The following is a 20,777-nucleotide window of genomic DNA, read 5'->3' on the forward strand; positions in this document are numbered from 1 at the left end:
GCAGAGTAGGGTGTCAAGCGTGTCCGTATGCAGGTGCTTGAGCATTCCATATGTGATCCTGTCAGGACCTGGTGCTGTGTTCCCACATGTGCCAAGTGCAATCTTCAGCTCCTGCATGGTGAAAGGGCTATTGCACCCTCCTGTGCACGGTCTTTTATCGCATATAAGCTTCCTCTCCTCAGTTACCTTGTGCCGCAAAAAGGAATCTGTATAGTGCGCTGAGCTGAATACATATTCGAAGTGTTGCCCTAGTGTGTCTGCTTGGTGTTCAAGAGTCACCACTAGTGCTGACAAGGGGTGTTGGGAGAGTGCTATATCCTTTGAGTGCTCTTATTCTGTTGTATACTTTGTGAGCATCAGAATAAGAGTTCACAGAAGAAAGGAATGATGACCAGCTTTCTCGCTTGGAGATGCGTTGAACACGTTTGCCATTTGACTTTGCACGCTTAAATCCTATTAGGTTTTCAGCGGTGGGGTATCGGCGTAACTTCGACCATGCCTTGTTTTGTGTCTCATGGGCAGTCTTACATTCTGCATTCCACCACGGCCTTCGTTTGTTTCGTGGCTTACTTGATGTTTGTGGAATGTGTTTTTCTGCAGCATCTATAATGTGCAGCGTGATCAAGAGTTGAGATTCGTCAACGCCTAAGGCAGTAACTGATGAACAGGGCAGAGCTGAGTGTTCCCTGAACATCTCCCAGTTGGCCGCATATTCTTTAAATTTCCTGGGACTAGATGCATTTACATTTTTATTGCCTGTGTACTTCACAGAGATGGGAAAATGGTCACTTCCATATAGATTGTCAATAACAACCCACTCTGTAACTGCCAAGAGCATCGGAGAGCCAATGGCTAAATCAGTGGCTGTGTACATATTATGAGCTGAGCTGTAGTATGTTGGCTGTTTTCAGTTGAGTAAACATGATCCTGAGGACAACAAAAACTTTTCAATTAGTGCACCTCGGAAGTCCGTTCTTGTACATCCCCATAATGGGTGGTGGGCATTAAAGTCTCCGACCAGCAGCCATGGTTCTGGGAGTCGGTCAATCAGCTTTTCAAAATTTTTGTTGCATAGTCCATGATCTGGCGGAATATACAGCGAACATACAGTTGTTATTTTACCGAATATTAGGCTTGTATTGCCACTGCCTCTAAGTCTGTGTTAAGCGAGATGTTTCGACAAGCGATTGACTTTTGTGTTATAATGGCAACGCCACCGGAGGGGTGAGTACTGCCTTGCCTATCTTTCCTGAATACACGATACTGCTTGAGAAAACATGTGTCTGTTGGTTTCAGATATGTTTCTTGCAGACAAACTATGTTTGGTTGGTGTTCGGCGAGGATTTCATATACGTCATCCAGATTTTTTAGAAGTCCTCGACAGTTCCAATAAATGATTCTCTCGGTAGCCATTTTGGTAGGTGTGGAAAGAATATAGAGTAGGGTTAAAACTCGCCGCCCTTATCAGGGGGCTTAACTGGTGTATGTTTTTTTGATTTGAGGCGGTCTAGCAGGCCCCGCCTCTCATTGGCGGACTCCCTAGGTGCTGCTGACGCTGTGGAGTCCATGCTCACCTCCATCGCCTCGTGAAGGCATGGAGGCAGGAAGTTTTTCAAGAGGAACCAAGTCCCTCTCAGATGTCTTTGGTGTCCCGGACGTCTGGGAGAAAGTGACCTCCGAGATTGCAAAGATTGGTGCAGCCGGTGGCTGCTTAGTGAGGAGCCGTGGTGGGAACACGTCAGCAGCATTGCACTGCGTGCTCACCGTTACTAGATACGGCCTGGCCCCTCTGCGGGCTGCATCAGCATAGGGAGCGGAGGAAAGCATTCTGTGCTTTTTTCGCGCCTCTCCGTATGTTATCTTCTCAGTTACCTTTATACTGATTACTTCCTTTTCAGCCTGAAAGGCTGCACAGGACAGTGAGTATGCAGGGTGGGTGCCCTTACAGTTCACACATTTGTAGTCAGTTGCACTGCAATTATCGGTTGCATGGTCATGTGCGCTGCATTTTGCACATGTAAGGCGTCCTCGACATGTCTGGCTACCATGCCTGTACCGCTGACACTTGAAGCACCTTGGTATGTACGGGCTAACTTTGCATTGGATGAATTCCACATTGATAAATTCAGGAAGTGTGCTCCGGTTGAAGGTGAGAACAATATGTTTCACTTTTATTTCTTCATTCTTTCGCCTGATTGTTATTCTTCGTACTGCTGTTACACCTTGGTTCTGTAGGCCCTCAAGGAGATCTGATTCTGTTTCGTTTAAGAGGTCTCGCTCAGAAACCACTCCCTGGCAGCTGTTAAGACTGCGGTGGGGTGATACTTGAACGTCAAGGTGAGCAAATGTTTTTGTTGTGAGGAGGTTGTCAGACTGACTTTTGTCTGATACCTCTACTAGCAGGTCGCCAGATCCCAGTTTTTTCACTTTATAGTTTGCCCCAATGATGGCCTTCAGAGAGTTGGCAATCAGAAAGACTGACAGTTCGTTTACTGGTTTAGATTCAGTTATAGAGTGCAAGACAAGAAATTTTGGAAAGTTCTCAGTTGGTGTCGTGATTTTTTGCGTCACTTCGGTGAGACTCCTTTTCGGGGGTCGATCAGGTTTTTTTAATGGTAGCTTTTCCATGCAGTATGGATAGTTTAAGGGGTCCTAATATATGTTGCCTCTGGTTCACCCTTATACGCAGAGGAAGGTCCCGGAGCCCCTCGCCTGGTGGACAGGCGAGGAGCCCATCGGCCAAGACTTGACCATAGCCTCGACCGCCACCGTTCAAGGTTTCTTCCCTCCACCTCTCAACCTTTCGCCACGGTACGGATGACAGCATCAGTATGGGGCTCAGGGCCCGTGGTGGCACCAAGCACCAACACCTAGTTTACACAAGGTGCCCCTGCGGGGTTAGGTTCAGGTATAAGGTAAACTGCATAAACTAACAAAAGTCTTGAGAGCCAAATTTGCCATGCATTTTCATTTCAAAACAATCCACCGTTTGTAGCCAGTTCAGCCTTTTCTGAATGCGAAAGCCTTCTTTGAGCTTTTTTCTTTACCAAATCGAAACAGTTCAAGTCACTTCCAAGATATGAGAAATGCCAGGCTACAGCTGCTTACCTCAGAGCACGACTGACCAGAGAGAGAGAGTGCTTGTCTATGAAATGATTAACACAATGATTATGTCATTACTAATCATACACAAACAGCCCCAGTGGCCCATCGCACAGGTGGTTCACTGCTTTGGAGAACTACAAACTGCACCACTGTACAAGTTAGGGCCTTCAGTTCAAACAGGGCTGCCACAGATGACCTTTGTCATACTGTGGAGTCCTACGGGGCAGAAGGGTACTGGCCCCGAGCCACCAGCTTTGTATTAGTAGATATGTAGTGTTAGTTATCTTCCCATGCTGGGGATGGAGAGGAAATATGGTGGACAAGCAAATATGACGTCACAAAACCTGATAAATATGCAGTCAGCATTGTCAAACAGGAATACTCATGGGTGCAGTGGGGAGAGCTACAGAGATGCATCACCCACCGAGGGTGAGCAGGTCTGCTTGCGCCTCGGTTACTCGTGTCAAATACAGGAGGATCTCTCGCTTGACTTGTGCGCTCACTGAGGCATCCTCCAAGGCTCTGCATAGGACAAAAGGATAGAATGAGGGGGTCACCCCCCAAAGTAGAAGAAATACACCAGAAGAGTTCTGCAGTAAGAAACAGATCAGAAAAAAAAGAGCACCAGCTGAAAACAACAACCCACAGTAGAAGCTGCAACAACTTTCACAAGAGAGATGACATGCAGCATGGACACTTGACAAGCACATCCTTATACATATGTCACCTACTTTCCACAGAGCTTGATGGCTTTTCAAAAATTCAGCCAGCTAACCCGACATCTTTTATCACAGGCCTCACAATTCCTCCACTCATCATTTTATTTCACGATCACATTTTCTGTTTGAGACCAAAAAAAAGCATTCACAATGGCGCATCTGCTCACCGCACTGGAACAGTGGGTGGCAGTCGAGGGAGTGGGCACAGCTTCATTGCAGACTGCATTAGATTACAGTGTTAGTCATGCATCACAGTTCTTTGAAGATGGATGGCCAACCTTCCATTATGATTAAACAAGAGCAAACCACCACATTAGGCCTTTGACTGGTCACAAAGCTTTTGCTTAATAACATGAATCTCTCTTACATGCACGTACACAAGCATTGCCACCTGAAATTGTCTTGTGCGATGCATGTGAGCACACCAAGAACACTAAGAACTAGTGCCACCTCACATCTGCGCAAAAAAGAAAAACGAAGAGGGGAATGAGAAAGCCATGAGTTACAACAGTTCTGGCATGTACCAAACTGTTCTCTCCTTTCAAATTGTGCCATTTTCAAATGTGGGGCATTTACGAGGGAAGACTTGGGTGCATTTCTCTCATCCAGTGTAGCCTCCAAGGGTGCAACCTTGCACTGGCACGCCACGAAGAAAAAGATAAGAAAAAAATTTAGCTTGTTGGCCAGAAAGAAGAACCATAAGAACAGGCAGAAGCAGCTCTAGAGAAAGCAGATACTTCAGTGGAATGCATAGACTTCGATGGAAGCAGTCACCTTAATACACATGTCAGGGATGAAGCCAGAGGTGGTGTTTATGGCGTCAGAACATCCCCTAAAATTTTCCCAGTACTATGTGTTCCCTCTGCTTCCGGCATTTTTTTCTTTTTTGCAATTGTTTTCAACAAGTGGCATATACCACCCCTGAAAAATATTTCTCGCTACATCACTGACGTACGCATTCTTATGTACTACACTGGAGTATTTTCCCTCTTGTTCTGCAAATAACACCACCAGTTTCCTTTATATGTGCAGCTTTGAGAGGATCTAATCATTCAGAATGCCTCTAAGACATGCAAAGAGAAAGCCTTCTCTTTTTTTTTATTCACTTGGATTACCCCTAGTCCCTTTGAAATGATGACATATTGTCCAGCAACTTTCCTTTATTGAAAGTACCATAAATTAGCAAAAAAAAAAACTTCAATTTCGTCATCATGATGAACCTAGCTTGATCCATTGCAGAACAACAGCCCTTTCCACATCCCTCCAATTAACCTTCCATTGTGTCCCCACTGTACCACAAAATATTTGCTATTCTACACTTGGGTTTGTGATTCCGGGTGAGAGGGTTTTTTTTTTCCAAAACAAAAAGACCAATAAAAGTGCTGTTGATTAAGACTTCTCAAGCGTTCCTTCTGTATGCACAAAGTTTGGTTTGGTTTGTGGGGTTTAACGTCCCAAAGCGACTCAGGCTATGAGAGACGCCGTAGTGGAGGACTCCAGAAATTTCGACCACCTGAGGTTCTTTAACGTGCATTGACATCGCACAGCACATGGGCGCCTTGCTTTTCGCCTCCATGGAAAAGTGGCCACCGAGGTCGGGACTCGATCCCGCATCCTTGGGAACAGTAGTCGAGCACTGTAACCACTGCGCCTCCCCGGCGGGGTTGTATGCACAAGGTGAGATAAGCTCATGGAAAAATCCATATTTCATTACACAGAATTGAATCAGTGTAAATCAGTGACAATGAGACTCACCCAATGACCTTGTCAAGAAGGCTTCTGTAGTGTGGGCTATCTGTGCCCTGCAAGGAGTCAGTCGCATTATTTTCCACCCACAGTTGGGACTAAGAACTATGCAGTCACGCTTACAGAATGCAATTTACTCAGTAAGCCGAAACAGCTATGGCATATAGCTGCATTTAATGGCTGATTAAAGCAGTTTTCTATAAATTTTTCAGTAATTTATATTTATAATTTTATCATTTAATTATAATTTTATAGTTTTTCCAACACAGGTAACTAAGAATCTGTAAGTTTTAAAACCTCACGCACAAAGAACAAAAGATTGTAAATTGGTCACATGGCTGTGGCTTTTCCTCAAAACTGCACAAGAATAGACACCCACGGTTCTAAACAATAATAGCAGCAGGGACAATGGCCAATTTTCAAAAGGTGCTGTGGAACCTCGCCAACCTCGGATTCGGAACCTCGCCAACCTTCCTGCCAGACAGGCATGTAATAACTGCACGCAACTCCACAAAGAAAAAGAATAATCAAAATCAATAATAATGATTGCTTGTAGATTGAAATAGACTGCAATAAGTAATTAATGAGTGGTCACTTCCAAAACAGAGTAGGTAATGAAAAGGGAGGTGATTGGGGGTGGGTTGGAAGCAGCGAGGTCTGCATAGGCTTACGCATGTTTTCGACACCACTCTCGCAATGACTGCAGTGAAATTTGGGCTTGACATCATCAGGATACGCTGTGAACTCAAGTACAAAAATTTACAATTTTGACTGGCAGCTCTGGATGCATAACTTCTGCTCTACCCTCCCCCACCTCCTATATTCCTGCCAGGCTCCCATCGTGAGGAAAGATATGACCACACCCTGCTATATAGTTAAATGATCACGTAAGATAATGGCATGTATGTGCCGAGGACACAAATATACTGGCAGTGGCTCCTGACCGCGGTGCAAGGACACAGCACGGGCGATGCACTGGACGCAAGCAACCAGATAAAGTACCAGCCATGCTCCTCCGAACCAAGCCACTGATCGCAGCGTCAGCATCGATGTAGTGTTGAATCTTCGCCGGAAGAAAAAACGCATACATTAATGCCGCCGTTCCGACAGCAACCAGCTGATATCGCATGGTGCATTTTTCTGATGCAAGCCGTTCACATGGCCTGAACTGCCTCTCCGTAGCCCCAGAAGTATCACCGTAGCACTTTATTCTTAAGCCAAGCCCATTGCATCAGTGAAGAAGTGAAGTTCAAAATAATTTATTGGCTTGTCAATACTATTGATGCCATTTATATTCTAACAATGTAGCGAAGAAAAGGTTGAAGTTGCGCTTTATGATGATATGCGGTCCAGTGAGCAGCACATCACTCGACCATTGTGTCATGGTTATTCCATTGAGGCACTCAGGAAGCACAGTTTTCTCGCTTTAAATAGTGTAAATGGGGCACGGAAAGCGATTCCTGCGTTGGATGAGGTGAACGGCAGAAAATATATAAAGCCTCCAGCATTCTTACCACTTACTTATCGAAGTAAATGTGACAGCGTCCCATACCGCTTATATATCACACAAATTACTTACATGTAAACGACTGAGTGTTCGAATGGGTAAGCAAGCGAAAGAAAGTATGAACGAGTTACGCGTACAAAAACAGGAACTAATGCTGCCATTATTTAAGAATTTTTTACCTATCTGCAAGATCCCCAAAACACGTAACCACTCACGCTTGCCATGCTGCCTTTACACATCTTATCAGGGTTGTAGACATGAAGACAATGATGAAGCAAATTGGCACGCTGCCAAGTTCACCAGCTGAGCCGCTGCCCCTGCACTTTTGTCAACATAAAAAGCCGTCATCGCACAGCATCTTAGCCTATGTGACGGCGCGAAAGTTAAAAACCAGTTAGGGCAAAGAAATTTTAATGCTCTAGCCAGGTTTCAAAGAACTAGACATGGTGCATTGTCCGTATGCGCAGCAACCACCGTCCTTTATTTCTTAACGTCATAATCACAAACAAAAGGTCTCAGTGCACACCACTGCACTAGTGACATGTGCAAATCATATTTTAAAAATGTAATTTTTTACCCATGTTATTAACTGGCATCAATGAACCCATTCAGTTAAAAAGGTCATTACAATGCTAAGCGATGTATTTCTGTTCTTTAACTGATTTATTATGCTGATTTGGTGGACAATATCACATTATTGTTAATCAAATCTTTAATGTAGATTTAAGAAAATTATTAACCATAATTTTTACCCCACTGTTTTGTACTTTATACATTATGCTTAAAGTTTTTTTTCATTGTTGTAAAATTCTCTTTCACTCTGTAATTTACTCTGTACCCTGAGGACAAAAGAAGGAAAGAAAGGAAAAAAGAAGCAATGAAAACAATACTTGCTGTAGATGAAGTGAGAGGGACGGGGGAGGAGGGGACAGTTTAGTGGGAGCTCGCAGAACCCGGTTCATAATAATCATCATCATCAGCCTGACTATATACCCACTGCAGGGCGAAGGCCTCTCCCATATTTCTCCAATTAACCCGGTTCTCTGCTAGCTGCATCAACTTGACCCCTGCGAACTTCTTAACCCCATCCGCCCACCTAACTTTCTGCCGCCCCCTGCTACGCATTCCTTCCCTTGGAATCCAGTTTGTTACCCAAAGCGACCATCGGTTATCCTCTCTTCGCACTGCATGTCCTGCTCATGCCCATTTCTTCTTCTTGATTTCCACTAGAATGTCAGTAACTTGAGTTATTTCTCTGACCCACTCTGCACGCTTTCTATCTCTTAATGTTACCCCCACCATTTTTTTTTCCATGGCCCTCTGCGTTGTCCTCAACTTAAGTAGAACCCTCTTGGTTAGCCTCCACGTTTCAGCCCCATAGGTGAGTCCAGGTAAGATGCAACTGTTGTATACTTTCCTCTTGAGCGATACCGGTAAGCTGCTAGTCATAATCTGAGAGTGCTTGCCAAATACGCTCCGTCCCAGTCTTATTCTTCTTGTTATTTCCTTTTCATGGTCCAGATCTGCGGTTACTACCTGTCCTAAGTAGACATATTCGCTTACTACTTCCAGTGCTTCGCTACCTAACGTAAACTGCTGTTCCTTCCTGAGGCTGTTGAGCATTACCGTAGTCTTCTGCATATTGATTTTCAAGCCTACCTTTCCACTTTTCCTGTCTAGGTCATCAATCATTATTTGCAGTTCATCCCCTGAGTTACTTAGCAAGGCAATGTCATCAGCAAATCGCGGATTACTGAGGTATTCTCCATCTACCCTTCGCCCTAACTGCTCCCATTCCAAGTCTCTGAATACTTCCTCTAAGCAAGCTGTGAATAGTACTGGGGAGATTGTGTCTCCTTGCCTAACACCTTTCTTTATGAGAGTTTTGTTACTTTCTTTATGCAGAACTATGGTTGCTGTGCAGGCACTACATATATCTTCCAGCACTTTCACGTACGGCTCGTCTACCCCCTGATTTCGCAATGCCTGCATCACCGCCGAGGTTTCAACCGAGTCAAATGCTTTTTCGTAATCAATGAATGCTATGTATAAGGGCTGGTTATATTCCGAGCATTTTTCTATCACCTGGTTGATGGTATGGATATGATCGATAGTAGAGTACCATTTCCGAAAACCTGCTTGATCTTTTGCTTGATTGCAGTCTAAGGTTGTCCCGATTCTAATAGCGATTACCTTAGTAAACACCTTATACGTAACAGACAGTAAGCTGATTGGTCTAATTTTTAAGGTCCTTAGAGTCCCCTTTCTTATGAATGAGGAGTTAGAGACCTCTAATTTAAGGAAGGAATAAAGTAACGAGCGAACAGGAATCAAACGAGTGTGCGTGGAGAAGAGATGAGCGGGCACACTGAGATACGAACCAAAGAGGCAAAGTTAAACAACAAAGAAGACAAGCGATGGTTCAAGCTTTGTGGTCAACGAGCCGCCACCGCCTATTTGTGCAGCAAATTCAAATTATGCGCGAAAAATTCTTCGCCTTCAACGCCTTTTTTTAAGCATACACTACGCCACTCATTCAGAAAACTGCACTTAATTTCATTTATTTTGCCCTTAAAGGCCCGAGGGCATTATATAGGATGGGGGGGGGGGGGGGAGGGGGGGGGGCAAACTCAATATATGATACGAACAAGAACAGGAAAGCATTGAAACAACAAGAAAGCAAAAACTAGAGAAAGAATGCATGGGTCAAACGAAACAATATAAAAACAAAAAAGCAATATACCATAAGTAAATGACGCCGAAGAGGTTATACAAATCTATGTTATATGCATGAAGTAAAAAAAAAAAAATGGTTGAACTTGAGCAGGTTGGTAGGTCATCGATGGCAACATCAGCAGAACTACAGACACATGCAAAAAAAGGCAAGACAAGGTAAGTGCTGTCCCAGTACTATCGCATCCGGAAAAAATGAAGAATTTAGTGCTAAGGTGCAACAGTTTATATGTGTAATGCTACGATTATGGTTTAGGCAACTAGACGTCCTGTGGGGGGGTTTTTAGCTTTGCGCGCCTCGTACGGGGATAACAGAAGTGATGCAGAAGACAGAGACGAGATATGACAGAGCGTGACTTGAACGATGGAATGGCGATGGACTGTTTCACTAGTTTTTCTTGAATAGCAAGATGTTGTAAATCGGATGGTGCAATTCTGTACAGCTTCAAGGTCGGTGGAGAGATACACTTGTGATGGATGCCAAACGGATGATGCATATTCTAGTTTGGCGCGAATGAAAGTTGTATAGGCTAGTTTCTTTATTTCCGGGGATGTGGCCTTCAAGTTACGTCACAGGTAACCTAGTGTGCGTGAGGCTTCAGCGCAAATGTTTTGAATGTGGGTTATCCATGATTGTGATGGCGTTAGGTGGAGGCCAAGATATCTGTAGGATAATGCGGGGGTAATGAAAAGTGAACCAATACTATACTGATGCTGTTTCACAGTGTATTTCCTTGTAAAAGTCATGGATTTGCACTTGCTAATAATCAAGGGAAGGAGGAACTTATTACACCAAGAGGCGAGTGTATTAAAATCAAATTGAAGCAAACATGAGTCGTTGGTCGCCCTAATCTCTCTGTATATGACGCAATCATCCCCAAAAAGACGCAAGACGTAAAAGACACAAAACGACAACCCAGACAAAAACAACGCAGTAAAAAAAGTTTCCTCTTATCATCGGTCCCAGTTTACGAGAAAATGGCCTTCAAACAGCATGTATTCCCCATAGAAAAGCATTGCTGCCCACAAAGTCACGGGCCGCTGAACGAACTGCCATCTCGTAGGGCTTACACGAACTATACTTCGTCTCACAAGATATTTGCAGCACTGCGAAAGGCAGAGGCACCCCGGTCCAATCAGGATCACGCACACTACAGGAGGCCTCTCGCCCGCCCCCCAAATTGACGGTGGTGACAGTAGGAACACAATTCTCTATTATAATGAGCAGGGGCGAGAGGCACTTAGGAGCGCAATTGAAAGGGCTCTTCTGCCTATCACAGTGCTGCAGATATCTTGTAAGACGAAGTATAGAGGACTTTATCCGACACATATTTCCTCAGCAGTATCATTATCATCATCTTCCATTCACTTGGATGAAACTGTGCACGCGACAGACCTGTGCCAGCAGTGCCTGGAGGAAGGGGGCCAGCTGGTGTTGGGGCAGAGGCAGCAGCATTTCCTCCAGGCCGTACTGAGGGCACAGGGACTCCAGCACAGACAGGGCCAAGTGGCGGCGGCCCGGTGGAGACCGTTCATCCAGCACCGCCACCAGCAGACTGCTTACTGCTGCCTCCTGCTGGGGAATCCTGCCATAGACATAAAACCTCATGCTGGCTGTCGGAATGGAACTGTCGGCGTGTCCCCGCAGCTTCGTGACCACCAATTAGCACAGGGCAGAACTCAATCCGGCTTTGTAGTAAAACTTCATATGAGTCTTCCTGCATATGTTGATGCTTGCCTGACACAGCAAAAGGTACTTTGGTTGCAGGAGAGATCGGGTTTTAAAACTTTTGCTACCAATTGATCTAACCTCTGACTCTGAGACCACAGCCACAGTTTTCTTGTAAAAGCAGCATGTGGTGGCACCTGTTTCATTTATTCTTTTTGCATCTTACTAATCGCAGCTCCGCTCACTATGTTGATGCAGGCCAACTTTCAGATGACCTCGGTGCCTCTTTTAGGGTAAACTTTGGTCGGTGTTCCACAGATGCATGCTTTGGACAGCGTTCTGTCTCCTACCCTTCACGATCGAATAAACACAACTGTGTTGGACAAAATGCCCTTGTGGCTGGTTTTATCTATACTACTACAATTTCCAGCTCACCTTCACGAATGCTTTGTGTTTGCAGTTGCCTTTATGTTTGTATGCACAAGAATTTCTATATCGAAAGAGGAATGTGCCTTTTGCAACTGGCATTGTTTTGGGCATAAAGTTATGTATGTAGTGTCTTGTGCAAAGCTTCTATCTTAGCTTTTATGTGCATAACTTCTATGTGCGTACCCTCTATGTGCATGCCTTTTACGAGCACGTAAACACACACAAGCCAAAATTTTCAACTATGCCATTCTTTTATACGTGAATTTATGAGCAATGGGCCACGGAAAATCGTGTTGCGAGCACGGAAAAGCTATAGATGTACCACGTGTCACAATTTATGCGCTTGCAATCAGCAAACAAAGATATGTAGACTGAAGCTGAACAAAAAATATTATTGCCTTGACTTTACCGTCAGGCCAAAGCTTGTACTGAGCTTGGAACTCATAGCTGCACATTGCCATACTTCAGACAGCTTATGCACTTCTTCACCTAAAGCTCCGACTCCGATGATGAAAGCTAAGAAAACACGGCCAAAATACCAAGAAAAGACTTTCACCCATCGGAAATTTCCGCACGCCATCATGAGAAACGTGTAAGCGTCAACTAGTTGACATTACAAATGAGCCTGACAAAAAACCAAGGAAGTGGTTCACGAGCACAGTCGGCGAACAAGTTCACACCACTCACAGCTCGGGGTCGCACTCAAGCACAGCGGTGTACAGCTGCTGAAGCACATCCTTGGTGAGCTGCTTGGGCAGGTTGTCCAGCAGCTCTGACAAGCTGAGCTTCTTGTGACTGCGCACTGAGATGAGATCGTCAGCGCAGCTGGCTGCCATCGAAGCGACCGCGACCGCCCAACAATCAGCTGATCGGAGCACTACCACTGCCTTCTTTTGCCTCGTGATGGTGATGGTGGTGTATGCCTTTTGTAGCGGGTCGCCGCTGCCTTGTCGCGCGGCGGAGCCAAAAAATAAAAGAAAATTCTAGAGCTAAAGGTGGCCGGTAGCACTCAGAATTTTACACGACTGTTTACATGGCCCCGAGATTGTTCAGTCGACAATTTGGCGCTTATGGTGCAGCTGCACGTTACTTTTGGAGCATTTCAGCTAAGTTGCTATCATCATCATTATAAACCACGTGCGTCGTGCGGTCATGGCTGAGAACAGGGTTGCCAGATTTGGCTACTTTACGCCAAATTGGCTACTTTCTGAGCCGCCTGGCGACAAAAATTTTAGGTTGGCTACTTGGCTACTTTCTGGCTACTTTGAAAAATTTTCGCCTATTCCAACGAGCCCGTTTGCGCGCTGTTCAGGATGCCCGTTTTTATAGATAGACAGATAGCAAATCTATCAACGGTAGCGCTGCAATACAACTAACTCTGCATGGTGACGACTGTCCCCACTGTGTTTCAAAGGGGACGCTCTTAACATCCATCCGCTAAAACCCCTGATAATTTGAAAGTAGCAACACTCTCCTCCGCGCCGCGCTTTCCTCTTCAATTCTCCTCGCGCGGCTAAGGGACGCGGCGACTAAATCTTTTATATCCTCCTTGGGCGACTACGAGCTCTGCGCACGACACGCTTTTTCTCCCTGGCACCCGCCGTCCGGCCGCAGCAGTCAGTGAAGCGCGCGTTTCTAGGCCAGGTCTGCGCTCCAGGCTCTAGTACTGCCTCTGTCTGGCTGTGTTTGGGTTTTTTTATCTTTTTTTTGTGCGTGAACTCCGTCACCGCGGTAAAACTTCGCAAAACGAGAAAACGACCCAGGCTGGTGCTTTGAACTTTAAGATCAGAGAAAGTCAAAGCGGCCGCTCAGTCTATTTCGCTACTTTCGTTTCTTTTTTGGGCAAAACGAGAAAACGACCCAGGCTGGTGCTTTGAACTTTAAGAAAGTCAAAGCGGCCGCTTAGTTTATTTCGCTACTTTCAAGCTATCTTGGCTAAGCATAGTATATGTCACGTGATAAACCTTGAGTTTGGATCATTGGTTAATTATACACTTATTTTGACCAACTACGGGCGAAATTAAATGATATTTAGTAAATCGCTCTTGAAACCCAAATGTGCGCTGCAGCATCGAGTCATATACCGCTGGAAAGCTTAGGCCAAGTGTAATGGCACTGTGCTAGTGATCCTCTTTAATCTGCGTTAATTATTTTATTTTGTATAAAACCAAACTTTGAGCTCGACGATCAAGTAATATACCGTTGAAAAGCTTAAGATGTCTCCAAATGCTCTGAATTAGTTAGCAATCCATATTAGTTAGCGTTAGTGAGCTATATGCATCGTCATATACCTTTCGAAAGCTTAAGTTGAGTGCAAATGAGTTGTGGTAGTTATCGAACCAAATTAATTAGTGCTAATTATTTAACTGCACTTAAAGCCAAACTTTGCATTATAGATGGCAAACTAAGGGCAAATGTAAAAGCTTTATGCTAGCTAGCCAAACTTAGATAAAAATCACAACAGAGCTAACACACTAACTAGGCTTTCCACGAACTGCTTCGAAATGTTTTTCTTTGCCCGTGCATATTTGCTTGCAGTACGTCTTATTTAGCGTGCACCCGCTGACAATAAATTAGTCATGAGTGCATCTTCCGTCCATAGGTTTGTCTCATCAGTGTGAAAGTGGCTTTTGCACTTATACTTTGTTCACAAAATAAAACAGTTGCGCACTTTCAATGCGATCAAGGAGCACGGACAACCATTCATTGACCGCAATTCGCCGAACATTATTAGGCACTAGTGTCAAGGAAGCTTACGAATATACTCGGTATACCTATGAAAGAATGATTTCTATATCTCTAGGCAAGGTAAACGCCTCTCGATAATGTAATATTATACTTGAGAAACCGAAGGTTCCCGTCCAACGTCTAGTAGTCATGATCAAAACGAAGTGTGTGTGATCATATGAACACCCCCTGCACATTGGCCATATCCTTGATAAACCCAAACGATGATTGAGAAGGTCAACTCAACTATTTACGGCAGGCCTGAACATCGCACCTGAGTGGTTGCAGTTTCCTTTCGTCGTGTTCTCCTTTTGTAGCCATTGTTTGAGACATCCAACTCCACTAACATTTTATACTTACATTTTCGTGGACATAATTTTATGCATTTTATATTGTTTCTAATCATCACAGAGAAGTTTCTGATAACATGTGTGTTTATCTGGTCAGTTTAGATTTATGTCTGTTTATGTAATATCGCAGTCTTACGCAGCCAGTTTTTTTTTTTTTCAGAAATCTTTTCTACGTGATTTAGTTTCTATAAGACGCAAGTGGCATTTGTTTCTTCATGAGCGTTGGAATAAAATGACTATTAAACGAATCTTTTTGGTTGCCTTTTTGCAGTGAGCGCTCTATTTACTGCCCCATGCATGGCCTCATGGCTCCTTTTTGGCTACTTTTTATTGCTCTTCCTCTGGTTGGCTACTTTCTGGCTACTTTTCCCATTTTTGTGGCGACTTTTCGTTTTTTGGACCTGGCAACCCTGGCTGAGAAGTGTGTTTGCTTTTCGTGTCGGCGGCCCGGTGTATACAAAGTTGATGGAAATACTTGATTAAACGAAAACCAATCTACAAGATGCGGCTGGCGGATATGCTGGCTGTGGCGTTCGGCCTGTCAGTGCTGAGCGAAGTGGTCTACTACGTTTACGTGAAGGCCACGAACAGGAAGAGCCGGCGTCGCAGCAGAAAGGCAACTGCCTTCACCAACAAGGTAGGTGACCACACGCAGCTCTCTCTGTGTGACAACTTTTCAATATCACGCACTGGCGCTGAGTTTGTCATTCGGCGTGTAATGCCAGTGAGCAATGCTGTGAAAGGAAATGGTGAAAAGCTACGCAGCGGTCGGTAACAATGCAGAAGGCGGTTCGATGAGTTTTGTAGTGCGATCTGTGTGTAATGTAGCCAGCTTTCGCCCTTATGAGGACCACACGCTGATGGATTGTTGCTTGTGAAGCTCCGTACACTTGACTGGTTTCGCTTCGTCGCCGCGCAGGTGGTCTTCTTCCCAGACCGGGGTGTGGCATGCCCGAAGGCGACGCACGACGACGCCGACACGTGCGGCAACCCTTCGTGCTGCTTCCTGCACGGGCGCACCTCGCTACGCACTCTGGTGCACACGCTGACGTCGGCCGACCACGCGCTCGACGTGTGCGTCTACATGATCACCTGCGACACGCTAGGCGACGCCATCCTGAGCAGCCACCGGCGCGGCCGCACGGTCCGTGTCATCACCGAGGCCGAGGGCTCCGACACTCCCGGCTCCCAGATCGGAAGGCTGCGCGAGGCCGGTACGGGGACCTCTCTCACATCGGCTTGGATCTAGCTTGAGTGATAGGGTCCATGTATCAAAATCCAGTGCGCCGAACGGACCAAAATTTGGCGGTTAGCAGATTTTCACATCACTCAGGGCATCAAGTAGCTCAGAGATGTGCGATGCATGAATGCGATGAACATGAAGGAAAAAAACACCATCGGTGGAGTGTCGTGGAAATACATAACAGGCAGAGTCTCTTCGGGACGAGAGTCGCCATTATTGCACACACCTCCATCATTGATGAACGCTGATTCTTAGTAATGTGGCGATGTTCTGGTGGTACCCAGGCATCCCCGTGCGCGTCAACAACCAGTCATCATTCCTGATGCACCACAAGTTTGCGCTGGTCGACCATGAGCTGCTAATCAGCGGCTCCTTCAATTGGACACGCCAGGCCATCACAGGTAGAAAGGCTCTTCTTGCCCTCCCATTCTTTCTCTGTTCCTTTCCTTCTCTCCTTTTTTTTTTTTTTTTTTTTTTTTGTCCAAAAACGTGCACAACATGATATGGCCAACAGCGAACACTACCACTCAGTTAAGTTTTAAAATTGTTAGTTTCTAACGCATCCATGTCACTGGCGTCGGCCTATGTGACGTGTAAAAAAGGGCCCCATAAACACTTCTCTCGCAGATCACGGCAGGGCCCTTGTTCTTTTACGTTTCCACTAAGCAGACGTGTCCAGGTGAACACAGCTCAAATAGTGCTAATTCATTTGGCCAGGGAAAAAAATCATGAAATATCACCGCCACAGTCTTGCATCTTGTTAGCCTCATAAAAGATACCACCACTTGGAAATAAAAATTGAGCCACCTGTTTGTGGCATAAAGTCTGTAATTTACTCAAGTATAGTGGGATCCCAATGATAGTAACCTCATCGCAGTCATGAAAGGTATTTGTGCAATCGAAAATCGTTATTGTTTGAAACTGAAAAAAAAATAATAATAAAAAATTGGTGCAGACAGAGAGTGAATGAATTCAAGTATATCTGTTAATTGCCAGCTGGATTTAATCATGACTGCGGCTGCTAGTGGTGCATACTATGTCACTTTTAATCACAGCAGCACTGGTACGTGTGCATTGCTCGAGCATTCATGGGTGCAGTCACGATTCACGCATTTGTACCAACCATGCTGGCACGGGAGAGTGTTTGGAACATCCGCAGTTCTGCCCACTTTGGTCAAGGACTTTTACAAGTTCACATCAACCATGGTCATTTCATCGAGATTCTAGTTTTTCACTTTTGCATTAAGTAGACTGATACATCGGCAGATCATTTTTAGCCAGTCCGATGCAACAGGAACAAGCGTGCTGTTGAATGCAGCCGCCCGTCCAAAGCTGAGGCTGCAGCCAAGGTCCGGATGTGTTCATATTGCCTTTTGTGACCTGTAGTTCCATGGGACCAATAATAGCGGCCATCCCTAATCTGATATGTTCTGAACTTACTTGTTTCGCATGCAGCTAGCCAGGCATGTCCTCCAAGCAGTCCAGATTGTGCTAAATTATGAACTTCAAAATGCAAGTTGCTGACTAACCAAACGTGTCTTTCTGTTGATCACAGGCAATCATGAGAACCTGCTCATGACATCCGAACCAGACCTGGTGGACGAGTACGTGCATGAGTTTTCCCGCCTCTGGGAACTGTTCAAGCCTCGGCCCATGCAGAATGCCGAGTGTGCCAGGCAGCTCCCAGAGTTCTGGTGACCTGAATGGAGGGAGGGGCTGCTTACCCTCCATCGGGACACAGAAACACATGGACATAGCCTCCAGCTTGTTCTGGTGGCCACAGTGCACGACTCCTGAGGCAGCATTCCATTTGTAAATAGTAAACATTGCATTCAGCTAACACAGATAGCGCAGCGGTGTTCTTTCCACCCATTTCATAGTAATAAATGTCGAAAATGATTTGCCACCTCATTCTATGCTTTGACTCACCTTTAACCCCTTCACTGTTTTGTTATATCAACGAATTTTTTAACAAAACTGCTTATTTTTTTTTTATTCCTGATTTCGGTTATTATTGCAATAAAAAGCATGCATTCGATCTTTAAAAAATTTTTCAAGCAAACACGAAGTCAAATTAGCATATTGAACTTTATTATTTCTCACAATACGGAAGAACTGCTCAGCACAAAGTCATCACTGTCGTCCTCGCTCCCTGAAACAATGTACACTTCAGTGTCTGAATCACCGTCGTTCAAAGAAGATGACGACGAAGAAAAGCGTCGTTTCCGAGAAGACGGGCCAGCAATACACGCGTCGCCTCCGCCGGATGCCGTTTTTAAAACCCATGTTGCCATACGAAAAAGACGTTTATGTGGTAGAAAAAAACAACAAATTATCAGGTCAGTGCTGCCATATGTCGAGCAAAATGCCATCTAAGCCACAAACGAGCGCTGCTCGTCCGAAATGCTGAAGGGAAGAACCTATTCAGCGAGGACGAGCTATAGTCTTCCAAAACGGTTTGGGGACGGCTTGGCAAGGACGAGCGCAGCTGGTCCGAAACGGTTAAGGGGTAGTTATACAGTAGTTATACAGAGTCTTGACTTAAATAGATTGCAAGGGCATGGTGGTGTACTTGTACAATTTCTGTACTCCGCTACACCTTTTTTTGGGCGAAGCTCCACTTCTCGCATGCAGAGCAGAAGGTCAAATCATGCTTGGAAATGACCGCCAATTAGAGGCGCGTCACCGCCACAGCTGTGTGTTTCGCAGTCACCTCTGCCACAGCGCTGACCGTCGCTCTTGCCAGTTGTGTCACGTGGCTCACTCGGTGACTCGTAAAGTATATAGTGCCTGCCACTGAGAGGAGGAGGGTAGCGGCATCCAAGCAGATGCATGCACCAGCATGTAGAGGAGGAGAAGGGTGGTTTCCGCACTGCATATGCATGCGGCGCCGCAAAGGGCTGACTGAGTGGAGCGGGAAAGCGTCTGCCGGTATCGCATACGCAGAGCATGAAAATGAGTTTGCATAAATTTCCGCAAACTTTGATGCATTTTTAGCAGAACACTGGCAGAGTTCAATGCAGCGCTTGGTCACCTGCAGCTGAAGCTTTCGCTCCACATTTGGTCGTTTAGCAGCGCTGAACCCCGTTAATTTTTTGCCGATGGAGCAGTAGCTACAAAGCCAATCTATGCCTCTTTTTCCTACGCCGACTTCACACTTTCAACACCTTGAAGTTGGAGAAAAATGAGATTTCTCAATAACAATAAATTTTCTAGGCGCATCTACAAAACACTTCGCAGACTGCGCCAGCTCTGCCAATGAGAGAAGGAAGCGGCTGCAGACAGCCAGCCACACCATCGTCCGGCCAAACCAGGGGTCTCAAACTCGTATTGCTATGCGTTAAGAAAAATTTCAGGAGTGCACTTGCGTCACTTTACGTACAGCAAGGCGAAAGCATTTTGGCTGCCCGGCTGTGATCCTTGAAACACTCCCCCGATTCTTAGAGAGGAAGAAAGGCTCTCTATAGGGAAAGAGAGAGAGACTATCTCTTTCTCCTCCCCTCCTACTTCGCTGTAAGTTTTGCAGACTGTTATTTGATCATTTGCTTTGGAGATATTCACCATTGTGGAGGTGCTGTCACTAAGAAATAGCACATCAGTAAAAAAAGTGAATTTTATTTTAGACTAGTACCAGCATAATCTGGTACTAGCTGCATTGTCACTAGGTAATAGTGAGCCTGTTTACATCCTACTGTCACTCAGGCAGAATAAATAAGAATGGTGGACTACAGCTGTGTGTCAAGTAAAAATCCTCAAAACATCTGGCTACTTAGATGCGAAATGAAACAGCATATTAACTCTGCCAAGATTAAATCTGATTCTGAAACTGCAACGTCTGATGCGATCACTCTACTTCAGAAACGGTTGCTAGCAGAGTCAAGCGCTATCAGTTGATGACACACAAAAAAGGCAAAAGAGACGTACAAACTTTACAGCAGTGAAACGCTAATAAAGCAGGAGTAAATGTGATTGTTCATTCCACTCACATCTGTCATGGCTGACTAGAACTTAACCTCTAGTACAACTCGCGATTTCAAAGCCTCAGAAACTTCCAAGACTGCTTGCCCTCATCCTCCTTTTCTCATGGTTGTGGTCATTACTAGTTTTCAGTCTGTGCCCACTTGTGATATTGATGTTTCCACAAGCATTAGGGTAATGACAAACACATGCATAATAAAGGCTGCTGTCATTCTTGGACATATGTTCATATTCATCAGCATGGCACATCGGTCTGATTTCCACTCACAAGTGAAAATCAGACCGAGATTTCATGACAAGAATTAAAGAAGCTAAACACTTCCTAGCCACTGAGTTGTGAGCTAGCTACAGGCAACTGCTCATTACCATATCACCCCATTTATATGCAGCCGGTGATTAAAATGGTTGGCCCTAAATTTTAATAATTCATAGGCTTCAGAGTTCGAGTGATTGAAATGGCAAAAGCTTGAACCTTATAGATGGCTTCAAAAGTGAGCATGCTAGCACATTACCTTACAGGCAAGTCATCAGTACAAAATAAAATGTAAAAGAAAGGAAGCCCTTCTCAGGA

At 45.0% G+C, this 20,777-nt stretch overlaps 2 protein-coding genes across 2 annotated transcripts in view; one reads left to right on the forward strand and one right to left on the reverse strand.

The window, feature by feature from the left end:
- The window catches only part of LOC146190164 (AP-5 complex subunit zeta-1-like), a 61,050-nt gene extending 48,033 nt beyond the window's left edge, over positions 1–13,017 (reverse strand). The window contains exons 1-4 of the mRNA XM_084604891.1: positions 12,596–13,017; positions 11,207–11,396; positions 5,580–5,626; positions 3,530–3,627 (exon numbers count right to left, since the gene is read on the reverse strand). Of these exons, the coding sequence (XP_084461017.1) occupies positions 3,530–3,627; positions 5,580–5,626; positions 11,207–11,396; positions 12,596–12,744 (484 nt within the window). The 5' untranslated portion in view covers positions 12,745–13,017. The remainder of the gene's footprint in view (positions 1–3,529; positions 3,628–5,579; positions 5,627–11,206; positions 11,397–12,595) is intronic.
- A 2,385-nt stretch (positions 13,018–15,402) lies between these two features.
- On the forward strand, positions 15,403–18,139 carry zuc (Mitochondrial cardiolipin hydrolase zuc). Its single transcript, XM_084604892.1, has 4 exons — positions 15,403–15,622; positions 15,905–16,199; positions 16,513–16,629; positions 17,784–18,139. Exons 1-4 carry the CDS (start codon positions 15,488–15,490, stop codon positions 17,924–17,926), a joined length of 690 nt encoding a protein of 229 aa, XP_084461018.1. The 5' UTR covers positions 15,403–15,487; the 3' UTR covers positions 17,927–18,139.
- Positions 18,140–20,777: the final 2,638 nt, after the last annotated feature.

Source organism: Amblyomma maculatum, chromosome 5 (genome assembly GCF_055883805.1).
Source record: "Amblyomma maculatum isolate TAMU_Amacu chromosome 5, ASM5588380v1, whole genome shotgun sequence".
Taxonomy (NCBI): Eukaryota; Metazoa; Arthropoda; class Arachnida; order Ixodida; family Ixodidae; genus Amblyomma; species Amblyomma maculatum.

What these genes read in the sequence shown, in the direction of transcription:
- zuc (XM_084604892.1), top strand. Translation starts at nt 15,488, where the DNA reads ATGCGGCTGGCGGATATGCTGGCTGTGGCGTTCGGCCTGTCAGTGCTG. An exon ending in CGGAAGGCTGCGCGAGGCCG is followed by an intron (nt 16,200 to 16,512) that starts GTACGGGGACCT and finishes GGTGGTACCCAG; the next exon opens with GCATCCCCGTGCGCGTCAAC. An exon ending in GACACGCCAGGCCATCACAG is followed by an intron (nt 16,630 to 17,783) that starts GTAGAAAGGCTC and finishes TGTTGATCACAG; the next exon opens with GCAATCATGAGAACCTGCTC.